We start from the raw sequence: 13,433 nt of genomic DNA, 5'->3' as shown, positions 1-13,433 counted from the left end.
TGAATGCCCATTAAAACGTTACAATCTAATTAATTTTCATTTGGAATGTAAATTCCCTGGGTTTTTAGGGACAGAGATGAACAAAACCTAGCGATAAGTTTTAACTTCATTCAACTTACAGAAACAAACAATTGCTTCATAGCAATAGAACCAGGAAGAAAGTTTCATCTGATTTTATACATTTCAGACAGGAACCTCCAGGCTGCATTGGAAAAACTGAGATGTTATCTGTATTAATATTTGACTCTTGACCCAAAACAATATAGACTTTTCTATGTCTAAGGTACAAATAAAATAAATTTTAAATCAAAATACTAGCTGAAAATACAAAGTTTGACAAGCAAACAAAAACAGTGTATTAAAATGTGTGTACTGTATAAAAATTACTTATCTACTAATAATGCAGAGTTCTAATCTTGTTTTGCAAAAAGCAGTTTCCAAAGAAAAATGTTTGAAGTACAATCTCAAATAAAGTATCTGTTGGTCCATATGAGACATTGCCCTTAAAAAACTGTCCCAAGACTAAGGAGGCCAGAGGAATAGCCCAACTGCTATTCCAAGGTTTGTTTCAAATGAAGCTGCCTACAAAGAAAATTGAAAGTAACTCATAAACTGAACTTTGGTGGAGAATCACTCAGGTGAGCTCAAGGGACTTTTCTAATCAGACATTCAGTGGCTACTTACAGATGTGTAATACAATTTTAAGACTTGAGAATAACTGTTAAAGCTCACTTGAATAGCAAATATTGCAGAAAGAAAAGTATGAAACCAGAAAACACAACAGGAATCTGCTTTAGCAACACTAATATTTTTGCCCAGGATTCTTTTATGCATCACAGATATGACCTGAATAGTAGTAGTAGTGAAACCATCTGTAGTTAGACAGAGGTTTCTGGCAAAATAAAATGTAACAAAAACCAGTGGACTGCTGAAGAGTTAGAACAGTATCTGTTCATATACATGACAAAGAGAGACCAAGATGCAATTTAATCTGGTATTATTATCACTGAGGAGGATCTCTAATTGCAGTATGAAAAAAAAAAAAAATTTGTGAAAGTTCCAACCCTTTGGCATCAATATTTTTGTTTCCATGAACCATCTGCAACCTTCTCACTTCCTACCGCAAATGAGATAAGCAGATCGATTCAGAGCCAAAAATAAGAAGCACTTGTGTGAAGTTCTCCTGAGAACAAATTTTCCCTGAGATTCAACACCAGATCTGCATGTATAGAAGAGGGGAAAAAATTACTATTTTATTATAAAACTGCAAATACAATTACCAATGGCTTCAGACTTGAATGAAATTAAGTCAACCCTTGGACACACAATAAATGCTTAGTCCTTAGCTTCTCTTAATAGAAGTCCCATTAAATAGCAGTCAAAGATAAACTAATTCACAATTCTTATCAATGTCTGCACAAAGAAATGGAGACTCTATAATCTGCACAAAAGCTTCTCCTCACCAAGCAGTGTAATACAGTTCCATCACAAAGGAACAAAAGCCGAAATTTTTTCAAGGACAGGACGTATTTCTTCCCTTCTGCCTGAGAACAGGAACAATGCCCAAGTGTTAGGTTTATGAACACCACCGTGCCTTGAGCTCTAACAAAGACTGGAGTCAGCAGACACTTCTGCTAAAGTGCCTGCTAAACTGGCAAAACAACCCTGTAAACAGAATCTCTTCTGTCCTAAAAACAGGGATTAATGTAAATGTCAAAGAATATACAAATAACTAAATGAATGAATAATTTAACTTTCAGGGTCGTATTTTTGTCACCTTCATACTGCACAGGTCCAAATTAAGTCAATTAATAAAAACATAGTTGCTACTAATATGCCACTGCATCCATCTATGCTTGGATGCTTAAACATCTAAATGCCTTCCGTCACTGCAGTAACCATACAACTCATTTATAAGCTTTTCTCTAAAACAGTGATTATAATTTATTCATTCAGTCTTTGATCTTCTGGGGCTGTTCAGAACACTTGACATCAGTTCTGACTACCTCATTTCCTTCTAAGTGTCTTTTCTCAAGTTCCATATTAAAATGTTATTTTTATGATAATAAAATGCTTGTAAATACACTAAGTATCGAATGGTGTGATTTTAGCAACTAATAAACCTGTTTTAATTACTAGGCATTCCATTTTTGAGATGACATTTCCTTGCTCTGGGGCATTATAAAAGCTCCTTTACAGTAAAACTGGAGTAAGATACAGTCATAAGAAGAGCTGCTGCTACTCCTCAGTGAACAGAGGACATGCAACTACCAGATTAACAGAAAAAACATCAAAGAAACGTTGCTAGACATGAAATTATTTCACTGTCTATGGGTGCATTTTTTCCAAGTAGCACCCCACGTTGACATTACACACTCTTGTCCAGTTTTGTCTTTCCTAGAGTTTAACACTTTGCTTGCATTAGTGAAGTTGTATTCTCTGAAAGCTGCGTAGAAGACAAAGGTAGTTTTGCCATTTGTGTACTTCCTTTGTAAGAACAAACTGTTTTTTAAGAAAGAGTGCATGGAAAAGCAATTTGATCATTCTGAGCTGTATGCCCTTGAATGCAAAGAGAGCAAATCTCTAGTTTAGCACCTGGGATATCTGGAAATCATAGAATCATATATTGGTTTGGATTAGAAGAGACTTTCAAAGATCATCCAGTTCCAACCCCCTTCCCATGGGCAAGGACACCTTTCACTAGATCAAGCTGTTTGAAATCCCCTCCAACCTGACCTTGAACCCTTCCAGGGAGGGGGCATCTACCACCTCTTAGCAACCTATTCCAGTGTGTCACCACACTCTTTGTAAAAAATTTCTTTCTTAGATCTAACCTAAATCAACTCTCCTTCAGTTTTAAACCGTTACCCCTTGTCCTATCCCAACAGGCCCCACTAAAAGAACTCCACATGCACAGGGAGACAGCCTTCCTAGAAACATGGAACCATGCTAAAACCATTTGCAGAGTCTAACTCAGGTGTTTGTGCAGTCCTTCTGCACATGTAAGACCCTGAGTGGGATGAAAACAACCTGCAGAGGTAGCAGCACCAAGGGCCCATTATACATAGTACCAAAAAGGCATATTAGAAAACTAATAGAAAACTAGGTTTTTAAAATCATTATTATTGAGCTCAAAGCATGACAGCTGTATTTTTAAAGGATAAAAGGAAAACAGGCTTGAGCATCAATTAATCAGTCTGACAAATATTGCATTTCATAGAAGTCTTCAAGCTTCCTGAAATGCAGCTGTAATGTTTCCTCAAGTTTTCACCTCATGGAATGAATTCCCCTCACTCCTTGGTGGATGTATCTTTTCCACTTAGTTTTTGTTTGTTTGGATTAACAAAACACTACAAAGTGTCTCAAGTTTAGGTCTAACTGCACACATAATTTAGTCTTTAGCAAAACTGCCTTCAGTATGCTGCAGGCCAGCATTTGTTTACCGCTGTAACCTTTCTGTACTGTCTCTTCCACCCTGGAAGACAATCTGCTCTGAGAACTCTTCCATCAAATCCCATAGGGGAAATTCAACAGGGGTGGCAGGACCTACACAATCTATTACTGGTTTTTAATTCTGTTGTGCTGGCAGCTAACACATCCAAGTGATAAACACACACAGTGTATATTGGGCTAATTTCCACAAGACAGCTCAGAGTCACTGCAGGAAGTTAGGACTAGATGAATGAGCCCCATAGAAGCAAAAACTTCACTGGAAATCTGTCTGAATGGATTGCTGGGTGTTTGGACAATGAGCAGATACTAGAATGTGCATTCCAGAAGTGTACTGAAAATCAGTTTTTTATTATAACTCTTGTTAAGTATTTTTACCATTAGCTGAATTAGCTGGTATGTCAAATACCTACAAGAGTTTCAGAACACAGCATGACTCAGTAAATGTCAAGACAAAAATTATCCAAGTATCAATCAATTAACTAATTAACTTATTTTGGCTACAAATAGCTGAGAATGTTTATGGCAGATTACTTGTCACACCATATAACAAAAAACATTAGAGAAAATCTTCCTATATAGACAGCTCATGAGGACATTTGTGGACTGAAACTGAGTCAGAAATTACATTTCAAAAATTCTTACACTCCCCACAGTCCAACCTCAACAGTTGAAGCCATCTGCATCTGGAAATTTAAACACATACATGGAATGTTTTGAATTGCTGTCTTGCTTTTACATTCATAAAAATCCAGACCAACTAAAAGGGTTTAGAATGTGTTTTATTGGTAGAAGTGTTTACTATATGTATAACAAAAAGTGAAAATATTTACGATGCAACTCCAAGAGCAAAGACAGTATTTTTTTCCTGGAAAGAAACACAGCATCATCCTATTTTCCATGTACATAATGGACTCCATTAACACTAGAGCAATTGCAAATAGCAAAAAAATTATAAGCTAGACAGCTAGACTTCCAAATTATTGCTAGGCTGTCAATCTTGAACCCTCTTCCCTCACTGCACTGTAATGTGCATTTATAACAGAACATTTGAAAATAACTTCTGACAGATTACTAGATTTAGGGTTCGTGAGACCTAAGATGTAAGTTAAATAAAAACCTCACAGAAAACACAGCTTAGAGGAAGAGCAAATTAAAAAGTTCTAAATCTGGTTTCAAAGGTAGTTTTTTTGAGTGTACATGGACTCGGTTTCTTACTTCAAAGAGCAGCATTTTCACCAGGCTTCAAACAGTACTACATCACTACAAAAATACACTAACCACAGCACATCATTATTTGATGTGGAAATGAAATCACTGAGACTCTGTATGACCTGTTCATTTATCTATTGTGGTTCTTGAGGAACCAAGTCTTACTGGGTGATAAAGGATTTTGGTTTAGTCTCAAATAGTTCACCAGCCTGGTGGTCTTCACTGCTTCATTAGCTTCAGCTACTCAGCTTCCATGAATAGGAATTAAATAAGACTTTAAAAAAACTTTTATTTCACATCTACAATAATACACTGCATTTCTTATAAGCACTAAAGCTATGTTGGCTTATGGCAGGCAGCATGGGCAATAAAAAATATGTATCAGAGAAAAATAAAGAATTGCCGTTTCTAGAGACTCTCAAGAACTACCTTGACAAGCAGGACAACATTCACACTCTGTGCTGCAAGAAGGCAGATGAGCTTGCTCAAGAAGTCAACTACTAGGTATAAAGTACCCATTCCTCCAACACAAGACATTTGGATATATTGCTTGGTTTCCCAAAGCATCCAGTCAGGAATATATCCAAAATCTTTGAGTGTTTTGCAGCTGCCTAATCCCAGCCTTGGACAGCACCCCACTGATATCCTCAAGTGCTCTGTAACAAACAGTAAGTAGCAGCAGCTTTCCCCTTAAGGCTAATAATTATTCTAAAGACAAGCAGTGCCACACCAAACCCAGGCACTTCTGATAGAAGAATTCTCTTGGGTCCTTCACTTCTATTCCACTTTTGGACAAGAAATGCATTGTACTGAATCTCTCCACTGCCTGCTTAGCTATTCTAATATGCAAGATATGAAATTAATGTGGCTAATACAATATTTGCTCTTACTCTTCACTTGTGACAGGAAATCGAAGTCCCACATGGGCGAGCTGAATCATCTAAGCTGCTGATGCAATGCCTACCTAGTTATTGATTTACACAAAAGAGATTTGCCCATTAATACTCAACTCAGAGAGAAGTGACAATTCTCTTTTCTCAGGCTAGAAAAGTGCCATCAACCCTCTGGTGCCATTCTGCTCTTACCTAACAAGCCCATTGCAGAATCTGTCACTTGACTCCACATCCCTTTTGTCTGCATCTGGACTTATCTTTTGGCTCAATTCTATTATTATCATCTAATAAGCACATTACAGAATTGATCCCCTGATTCTATTCCACTTTGCCTGCTTTTAGATGACTCTTTCCCTCAGTCACTTTTTCAGCGCCCCATACTTTCAAATATTAGCATGAACACACAAGTGAACTCAGAGGAACCGGTCACCAGGAGCTGCCATCTCTGTTCGATGAGGACACAGAAAGGCAAAACCATGGCTGATGAACAAGTCAGGCAGAAGTAGCTTCTGGCTACTTCTGATCAAGAATCAGTTTATGGTAGGCAGTGAGACACACCTATGGGGCACTGACAGGTTTGTTCTTTCTGGTTTCTTTTCCTGCCTCCTCAGAAAAAGGACAGAGAAGAAAACAAAGAGAACCATGCATGCTACAAGAGAACAGCTGATTCCTCCACAGCTACACCGTGGTTTCTTCATTACCTTTATTTCTCCATAGAGAAGGGAATAAACTTCAGAAAATAAAGTCTGAGGATAAGTAAGAATGCCTGCCAGCCAACCATGCACTCTGGTTAACCATATTAGAAGCTCCATAGACTAGAATTGTGCATATTTTTATTAGAAAAGAGCACTTATTTTTTGCTTTCTTCCTGTCATAAAAAAGACAGCTAAACAGCAACAAAGGAAGATGAGAAAAGGAAGTCTGAGGTCCACAAATAGTAACTGAGTTTTTAATGGCAAGTTACAACCACAGGTTGTAATTTAGGAGTCTTTACCAATGTCCTCCTTAGGAACTTTCTTTAGCTCCCTTGAAAAAAGAGGCACAAGTCAGAACTATCCTAAAATCAACCCTAAACAACAATGTTGCAGAACAGGTGGCAATAAGCATTTAAGTAAACAGATGATTCCTGATCTTCTAGAAGTTAGCAGCACTCCATCTCTCCTTTGATAAGAAGGGGCAATGATGTTTACGGAACATACTTGTTTATGATTAACCTATATTTGCTTTTATGGAATATGTAATGTGAATAGTAAAAACTACACTTGACTGCAAATGCAATCTGCATTGCTAGCAATAAGTCCATTTGATTTGGTTTAAATAAACTTCCATCTTCTTAAGTTGCATCCCAGCTTGTAGGTTTTGACATGAAGTTATAAAAAACAGCTTTGAGTGTTGTGAGCTGTTACTCACAGGGCCCATGGCTGGGGGAGCTGCAACAGATCTGTAGAGAAAACCGAGAAGCAAAGTGCCAATCGAACTCCAAAAGCTTTATTCTTCACTTGTCAATCAAAAGGGAAGACTCATGGTAGAAATAACCAAAGGACATCAAACTGTTCTGCAGTCTACATAGAGGGCTCATCACAACAAGGATACTGCCTTTACTAGCACTGATGTCACCTAGAGGGAAAAGAAAAGAAAAAACTTATTATATTTGAAGCACAGAAGTTCTAATTAGGAAAAAAGAAAGATCTCTTCAGTTTCCAGGCTTGCCACGCAGCAAGGAAAGCATGGTAACAGCTTCTCTGCAGCTGTGGAGACAAAATAAATCTGAGTAGCACTCTGGGGTTTGGCCAGTTTTTCCCTGCTGGTCACTGAGTGCTTTCCAAAAAAGAACAGGGTGAGAAGTCAGTGGAAAAGATCCTTTGCTATTCCTTCCAAGAAAAAAAAAGAAGCAAAATATAATGACAACATGAAAGGAGTAATAAGCTTTCTAGCCTACCGTTTATAAGTAGTCTTGGACCAATTTGCATGATTTTACTCATAGATGGAGGAGAAATATCCACATATGCATAACGTTACAAAACCCTCTCTCATATGACACACCCAACTGTGGCAATGCAATCCCCAAAATTGTAAAAAGACAAGTATCAAACATAGTGAAGGAGGAAGCTTGTCTGTGATCACACTATTCCAGGCTGCTGCCAGAATATTACCTGGGTTTGGCACACACTCCAAGAACAATCAAGAGGGAAAAGCACAGAGTTCTAGAAGCAAAAGAACTCAGTGTCTTCTGTTCCAACCAAAGCTCAATTTTACATTTCAAGTACTTCTACATGGAAAAGAGATCAGATAGTAGAGAATTTTTACTGCCTGTGCTAGCACAGGCATATCCACAGCTGAAAGTTGGCCATTAGACAAAACAACCGTTGAAATAAGATGTCATTTGGTTTTCTAACAGCAGGAATAATTAAACATTGGCTGAGTTTTAAGAAGAGGTGACAAACACACCATGATCTAATGCTAAGATAAGATCAATTTCTCAGAGAGATGTTTTAATTTATCTTCCAGGAAAGCTCCAAAGACTGCCCATGTGGGGCAATCACACTGGATAACCTCAGTATTCCATTTTGGCTTGGGACATAAAAGATCTACAAGGTTTCAAAGACAGGTGGAGAAAAAGGAGTATTTTTGTTACTCTCAGAAAGCTTGTAGCACTACAGTTCAAGAGACAGTCATTGTTAAATGAATTGATTGTAAGTCAGCTTATTCAAAGATCATGAAATAGTTTTTTTCAAGCAGAAATTACTAAATGTACTGGCTGAGGAACACACAGGATCTTCAGGTAGGTAAAAATTTACAGCTGGAGGTAGCCCACTGCACTGATTGCCCTATAGAAGGGGCTCTCCAACACAAAACTAAGTTGGACTAAGGAGGTTCTTGGCCTATCTCTGCATTATGTTTGCAGTTTTCCTGCTGGCATCAGCTGAACATTTCCTATACAACAAACAGACACAGCAGGGGAGCCTTCAGGTTTACAAACATTTCAGTCCAGCTCTTCATGAGCAGCAGCTGAATTTAACTTTATACACAACAAATGGTCCATCTACCCCAAAATCCTGCCTCTACAACTTGCAGTCCCCTCAACCAGCCCCTTAGACTCCTTGTTGAGATTCTGCTACTGTTTCCCCCTCCATCTCTCATTAATTAACAAAGCCACAAAGTCGTGGAATCTACTGATAAATCCTTCCCTGGGCACCCACAGCAAGAGAGGGAAGCTAGTCAGAATTGATGGGGTCTGCTTCTGTTCCCTCACCTTGTCACATCTCCAAGCAAGCACCCCTGGGTAGCACTCACTAGTTCCCTGCATGCCTTTAGAGCAGAAAATGTCATTCAGTGATGTTCAGTATTCTCTATTTTTACTCTCTGACTCTCAACCTCCATCCCACTAGACCTGCCACAGTACTTCAGTTTTTCTCACATCTGTTTATTGTCCCTCTGCTTTCAGAGGAAGATAGCATTTAGATTTGTTAGGGACACATTAACACCCACTCCTCATGGAAAAAAAATAACAAAGACATTCCACCCGGACAAGTGAAAGGAAGCATAATGCATTTGCCCCACTCCAATGTTCTCCTAGATCATAGCTGATTTCAGTTGTTTTCCTCAGGTGGATCCAGTCTACCTATTAAATAACCTTCACTCCTAATTTCCTCCTTTGCATCTATTACATCCCTTGAGGGAAAAAAAATAGAAAATACACGTATTACCTTTAGCATGAAGATTCACCTCTTGTAAAGCCTGAGTCATCACCTGATACCAGAGGATACAGTGAGTTGCTGTTTGCTACCTACCCTCTGCAGACCAACCACGGTCTTGTACAATTCCATCATAAACCTTTACAGCCATCTCTTCTAGAAAATGAAGAATCCTTTCTATGAGGACTTTGTCTTCTACCTGAAGTAGAAAATGCTAATAAAAGCAGCTCTGACAAATACTGCTTATCATCCATGTGAAATCTTTCATTACAAATATCATAGCATTTAAAACTACTTATGTCAGCATGATATGGAAACAGATAGTGCTTGAAAAATGCCTCTGGATGAGGGTGACAGTCATTCATAAGCAACAATCACTTTCACCTCAACTTCCCATTTTTCTCCTTCAGTGCAGTCAGCAAACATACAATGATTAAGCTAATCCTTTATGGAAATCCAAGTGGGCTGTGTTTGACAAAGACGCCCTCACTCAATGAAACTAAACTGTCACAGGGTAAGAAAGACAATTTAGTCATGAATTAATGATGGGTGAACAGGAAATAAGTTGGAGGAATTGGCCTTTTTCCCAAAAAAAGAAGGATCACCAGTGGAGTCTCGCAAGGATCTCTTCTGGAATTAACACCTCCCATACTTTAAAGCAAAATCTAGCAAAGAAGTTTGGCACTTATGTGACAGAGTTTGCTGACAATGCTTAAAGTTATTCAAGGTTGCAAACGCAATGGCCAGACATCTGAAGAAGACTTTAATGATACTGTTTAAGTGGGCTGTAAAACAGCAGGTAAATGTAAAGTGATGCACAGTATTAAAAAAAAACACAATACGTACACAATGACAAATTCTGAACTAGTTATTACTGCTTAAAAGAGTGACTAGAGTTATCAAAGTTCCACAGAAGTGCCTACTCAATTCTTAAAGATTGTCAAGAAAAAGCAGGCAGAAGATTAAAGAATGAAACCGAATATGCCATGTAAGTTTACTGGGTGGCATATGCTGAAATACTGTAGCTGCTCCTGGTTATTTAACCCAACGCCATTCCTTGGATTCCTGCACCACTGTCTCCAACCAGGAACACACCTGCAAGAGGTGCAAAGAAGACAGCAAGGACAATGAAAGGGGTAGTCACTTCTTTCTGAAATGGCTCCGGAAAAGTCACAATCAAGGGATAGTAAATAAAAGAAAAAGTCATCAACCCGTAAGTCACACAGAATAACATGGGTTCTCTTTTTCACTGCCTCTTCCAATACAAGAAGTAACAAGCAAGGCATGAAACCAAGCAGGCAGAAAGTTTAAAAGCAAACAAAAATAAGTGTTTTTTCCACACAAAATGTGTTTAAGCCCTACGACTCAGCCACAGGATGTTGTGGATGCTACAAGCATACATGACTTCAAACACTGATTGGACAAATTCATAGAAGAAAAAACCCACTGGGGGCTCTAAAAACAAATATCACCTCTAGTTCCGGAAACCTATGAGCCACAAATTACTGGAGGCTGGGAGAGGCATTTCCTCAATATACGCTATACTCTTCTCCAAGCATCTGTTCTTGGCAGCTCGGAGAGGCAGGATACTGGGCGAGAGGGATCTTTAATGTGACCAAGTACAGTCATTCTCACATTCTTGCGTAACTCACGAGAAAGTGCAAACATTAATCGTATGCACGTCGGAACTATAAGCACTGCAAAGGACCAGATTTTCAAAGGCCTTCAGGTCAGTACAGTGATTAACTGCTGCAGTCACAGTTTGATAAGGACTTCTTTCAACACTAGGGCAGCTTAGCCTCTCCCAACCACAGACTCGTGCAAATGTATGGCAAACAAAGAGATCTGAATTCAATCCAGAACGGTTCGCTGCAGCTGTGCACACTGTTGCACTGGCACTGCTGAGGGCATGTTACAGGCTTGGAAACAACAGGGCTACATAAATCAGAAGTGGCCCCAAAGGAAATACTTCTCAAGCTACAAGCTGGATCAGTGAAAATGGAGTATCTCTGTCTTCTGAATCTCAGAAGGCCTTTTTTACCACACACACACACACTACCAACTACCGACATTTAAATAAACACTGGATTATTGATATTAAAGACAGAAATGCTGTTTGTTACATTTGTCCAACAAATTCATTTCTCTGCAGTTGTTTACCACACTTACAAAACCTTACATGAAAGACACAAGGGGAGAGGGGGTGAGAGGTTCTCCTTAAAAGTTTGGGGAGTATCTCACACATGGTTGAGTAGAAGCTTTCTTAACTTTAGCTGAAAAACTCCTCCTCCATCCACCAAATACCTGTCAGCACACAAAGATCTGCTCTTACAAGTCACATCAGGTCCCAGTCAGAGCACCCAAGTCAAACACAAATTGGCACTATCTCCCATTAAAAAGCCTTGCGCATCTCAAAAACTGACAGTTCTGAATTTGCAGCCTTCCCTGGTTTGCAGCATTGGGGTTGTTTTGATGAAGCTTCCCAAGTGTTCAATACATTATTCAATACATGGCATGTTCTGTGTGCACGATTTGTAAGTTTCATTCACACTGCCAAGAATGGAAATAATTTCCTTCAATTTCCATGTCAATGTCATAAACAGTACATCAAAACAGTACAACAAACACCTTGCTATTGCATTTGGTTGCTCTACAAATTTGTCCACTTAATGGACAGCTGGGAAGATACTGGGTGACCTCTTCTGATTTTAGATTTTTTTTTCCTGAATAAAGATTGTAGCATACCTTAATGGTTTCAGGAAAGAATAAACATCAAAAGCAGTAGCCCCTCTTAAACACCTGGCTTAATAAAGCACTAGAGAATAAAATAATAGACCTCTCCTCTTCAAGGGCCCAGTCTGATAAAGCTGTATTCAAGAGGTATCCACTAGTCCAAGCCAAAATCTAAAGCTCCTATAATTGAAGGCAATATAATACAGCTTTTCTAGGAAAAAACACCCAAGAAATTATTTTAAAAATAGCATAAACCTGTGCATCTGCAACAATGATGTAAACTTAAAACACCTTTTCAAAAAAAAACCCAGTTTTTCTCTTTGCTCCAAAAAATGGCAAAACAGAGCAATGAATTACTGCATCCCGGGAGTCTTCATACTTATGGTATTTTCTCCTTTTCTTCCAACAAACAAAAAAATAGCATTAGTTGTCACCTACATTTTTCAACTGCAAACTGTCATCTCCCATTTTTATCTCTTGTAAAATTAAGACTATCAAACCAAAGTGCTGATGATCCTGAACTTTGGTTTAGGATCTCTTTGGTCTCTCATCCTTGTAATCCTAAGCACCAATCAGTAGATCTTATTTTTGTGGGTATGAAAGACATGAAAGTGGACATACTGAACTTACACACTCTCACATGTAACAAGCCTGTGCATTTTCAAGTCTCTGCAAAGGTACGGTATGTTTCCTAAATAAACCACCTCTGGAATTAAGACCCAAAAATGCTGGAAAATGCATCATAGTTATCATCACGATTAGGAGCGACCTAAGGAGGGTTACTAGAAAGATGCATTCTGTGATTAGTAACACCAGCCAGCACACAGCACACACCCGATTTCACCGCATCCTCCCTCGCCTTCCCCGGCACGCGGGCAGACTCCCGGCACGGCGGCTCCCGCACCACTCACTCACGCCACGCCGTCAGCACCGACACGGACACGCCACCGCTCCCACCCTTCCTTCTTCTGGGGGCACCTACCTGCGGGAGCGCACGGAGCGTGCGAGGATGCTCGGAGGCTGCCGCCGCACCGAGCGCCGCCGCTCCCGCCCCGCGCCCCCCTCCCCGCGCCCCCCGGCCGCTCTCCCTCGCCGGAGCGCCGCGGTCCCGGCCCGGGGCGGGCGCGGACCGGCTCCGCCACGCGGAGCGCGTCTCCATAACAACGGCGACCCCCGCCCCGCGCCCCGGCTTTACCCGCTCCGGCGCCCCCGCGACCCGGGCGTCCTCCGGCTCCTTCCTGCCGCCGCCCCCCACCAGGGCGGCTCTGCGCTCCGCCGCGCTGCCGGACACCGCCCGCCCGGGCTCCCTCCGCGCCGGCGGCGGCGGCGCCGCTTTGTCCCCCCGAGAGCGGCCCTTCCTCATCGCGGCGGCTTCTCCTCCTCCTCCTCCTCCTCCTCAGCGGCGGCACGGCCGGGGCCCCATGGCGGGCGGGGCGGGCGGCGGTCACGG

At 40.5% G+C, this 13,433-nt stretch overlaps 1 protein-coding gene across 4 annotated transcripts in view; it reads right to left on the bottom strand.

Annotated features, from left to right (window-relative positions):
• The window catches only part of MAST2 (microtubule associated serine/threonine kinase 2), a 190,399-nt gene extending 176,989 nt beyond the window's left edge, over positions 1 to 13,410 (bottom strand). For 3 of the 4 annotated variants that reach the window (XM_042030587.1, XM_042030588.1, XM_042030589.1), the window contains exon 1: positions 13,179 to 13,409. In XM_042030587.1, the coding sequence (XP_041886521.1) occupies positions 13,179 to 13,346 (168 nt within the window). In that variant the 5' untranslated portion in view covers positions 13,347 to 13,409. Of the gene's footprint in view, positions 1 to 13,178 lie in introns of all 4 variants that reach the window. The other variant, XM_042030595.1, reaches the window with a different exon arrangement.
• Positions 13,411 to 13,433: the final 23 nt, after the last annotated feature.

The sequence above is a fragment of the Corvus kubaryi genome, unplaced genomic scaffold, assembly GCF_017639235.1.
Source record: "Corvus kubaryi isolate FWS band 111438036 unplaced genomic scaffold, C.kubaryi_AGA036_p1.0 37334, whole genome shotgun sequence".
Classification (NCBI taxonomy): Eukaryota; Metazoa; Chordata; class Aves; order Passeriformes; family Corvidae; genus Corvus; species Corvus kubaryi.
Note: the sequence above shows the minus strand (reverse complement) of the source record. Positions and strands in the feature narration are given on the sequence as shown.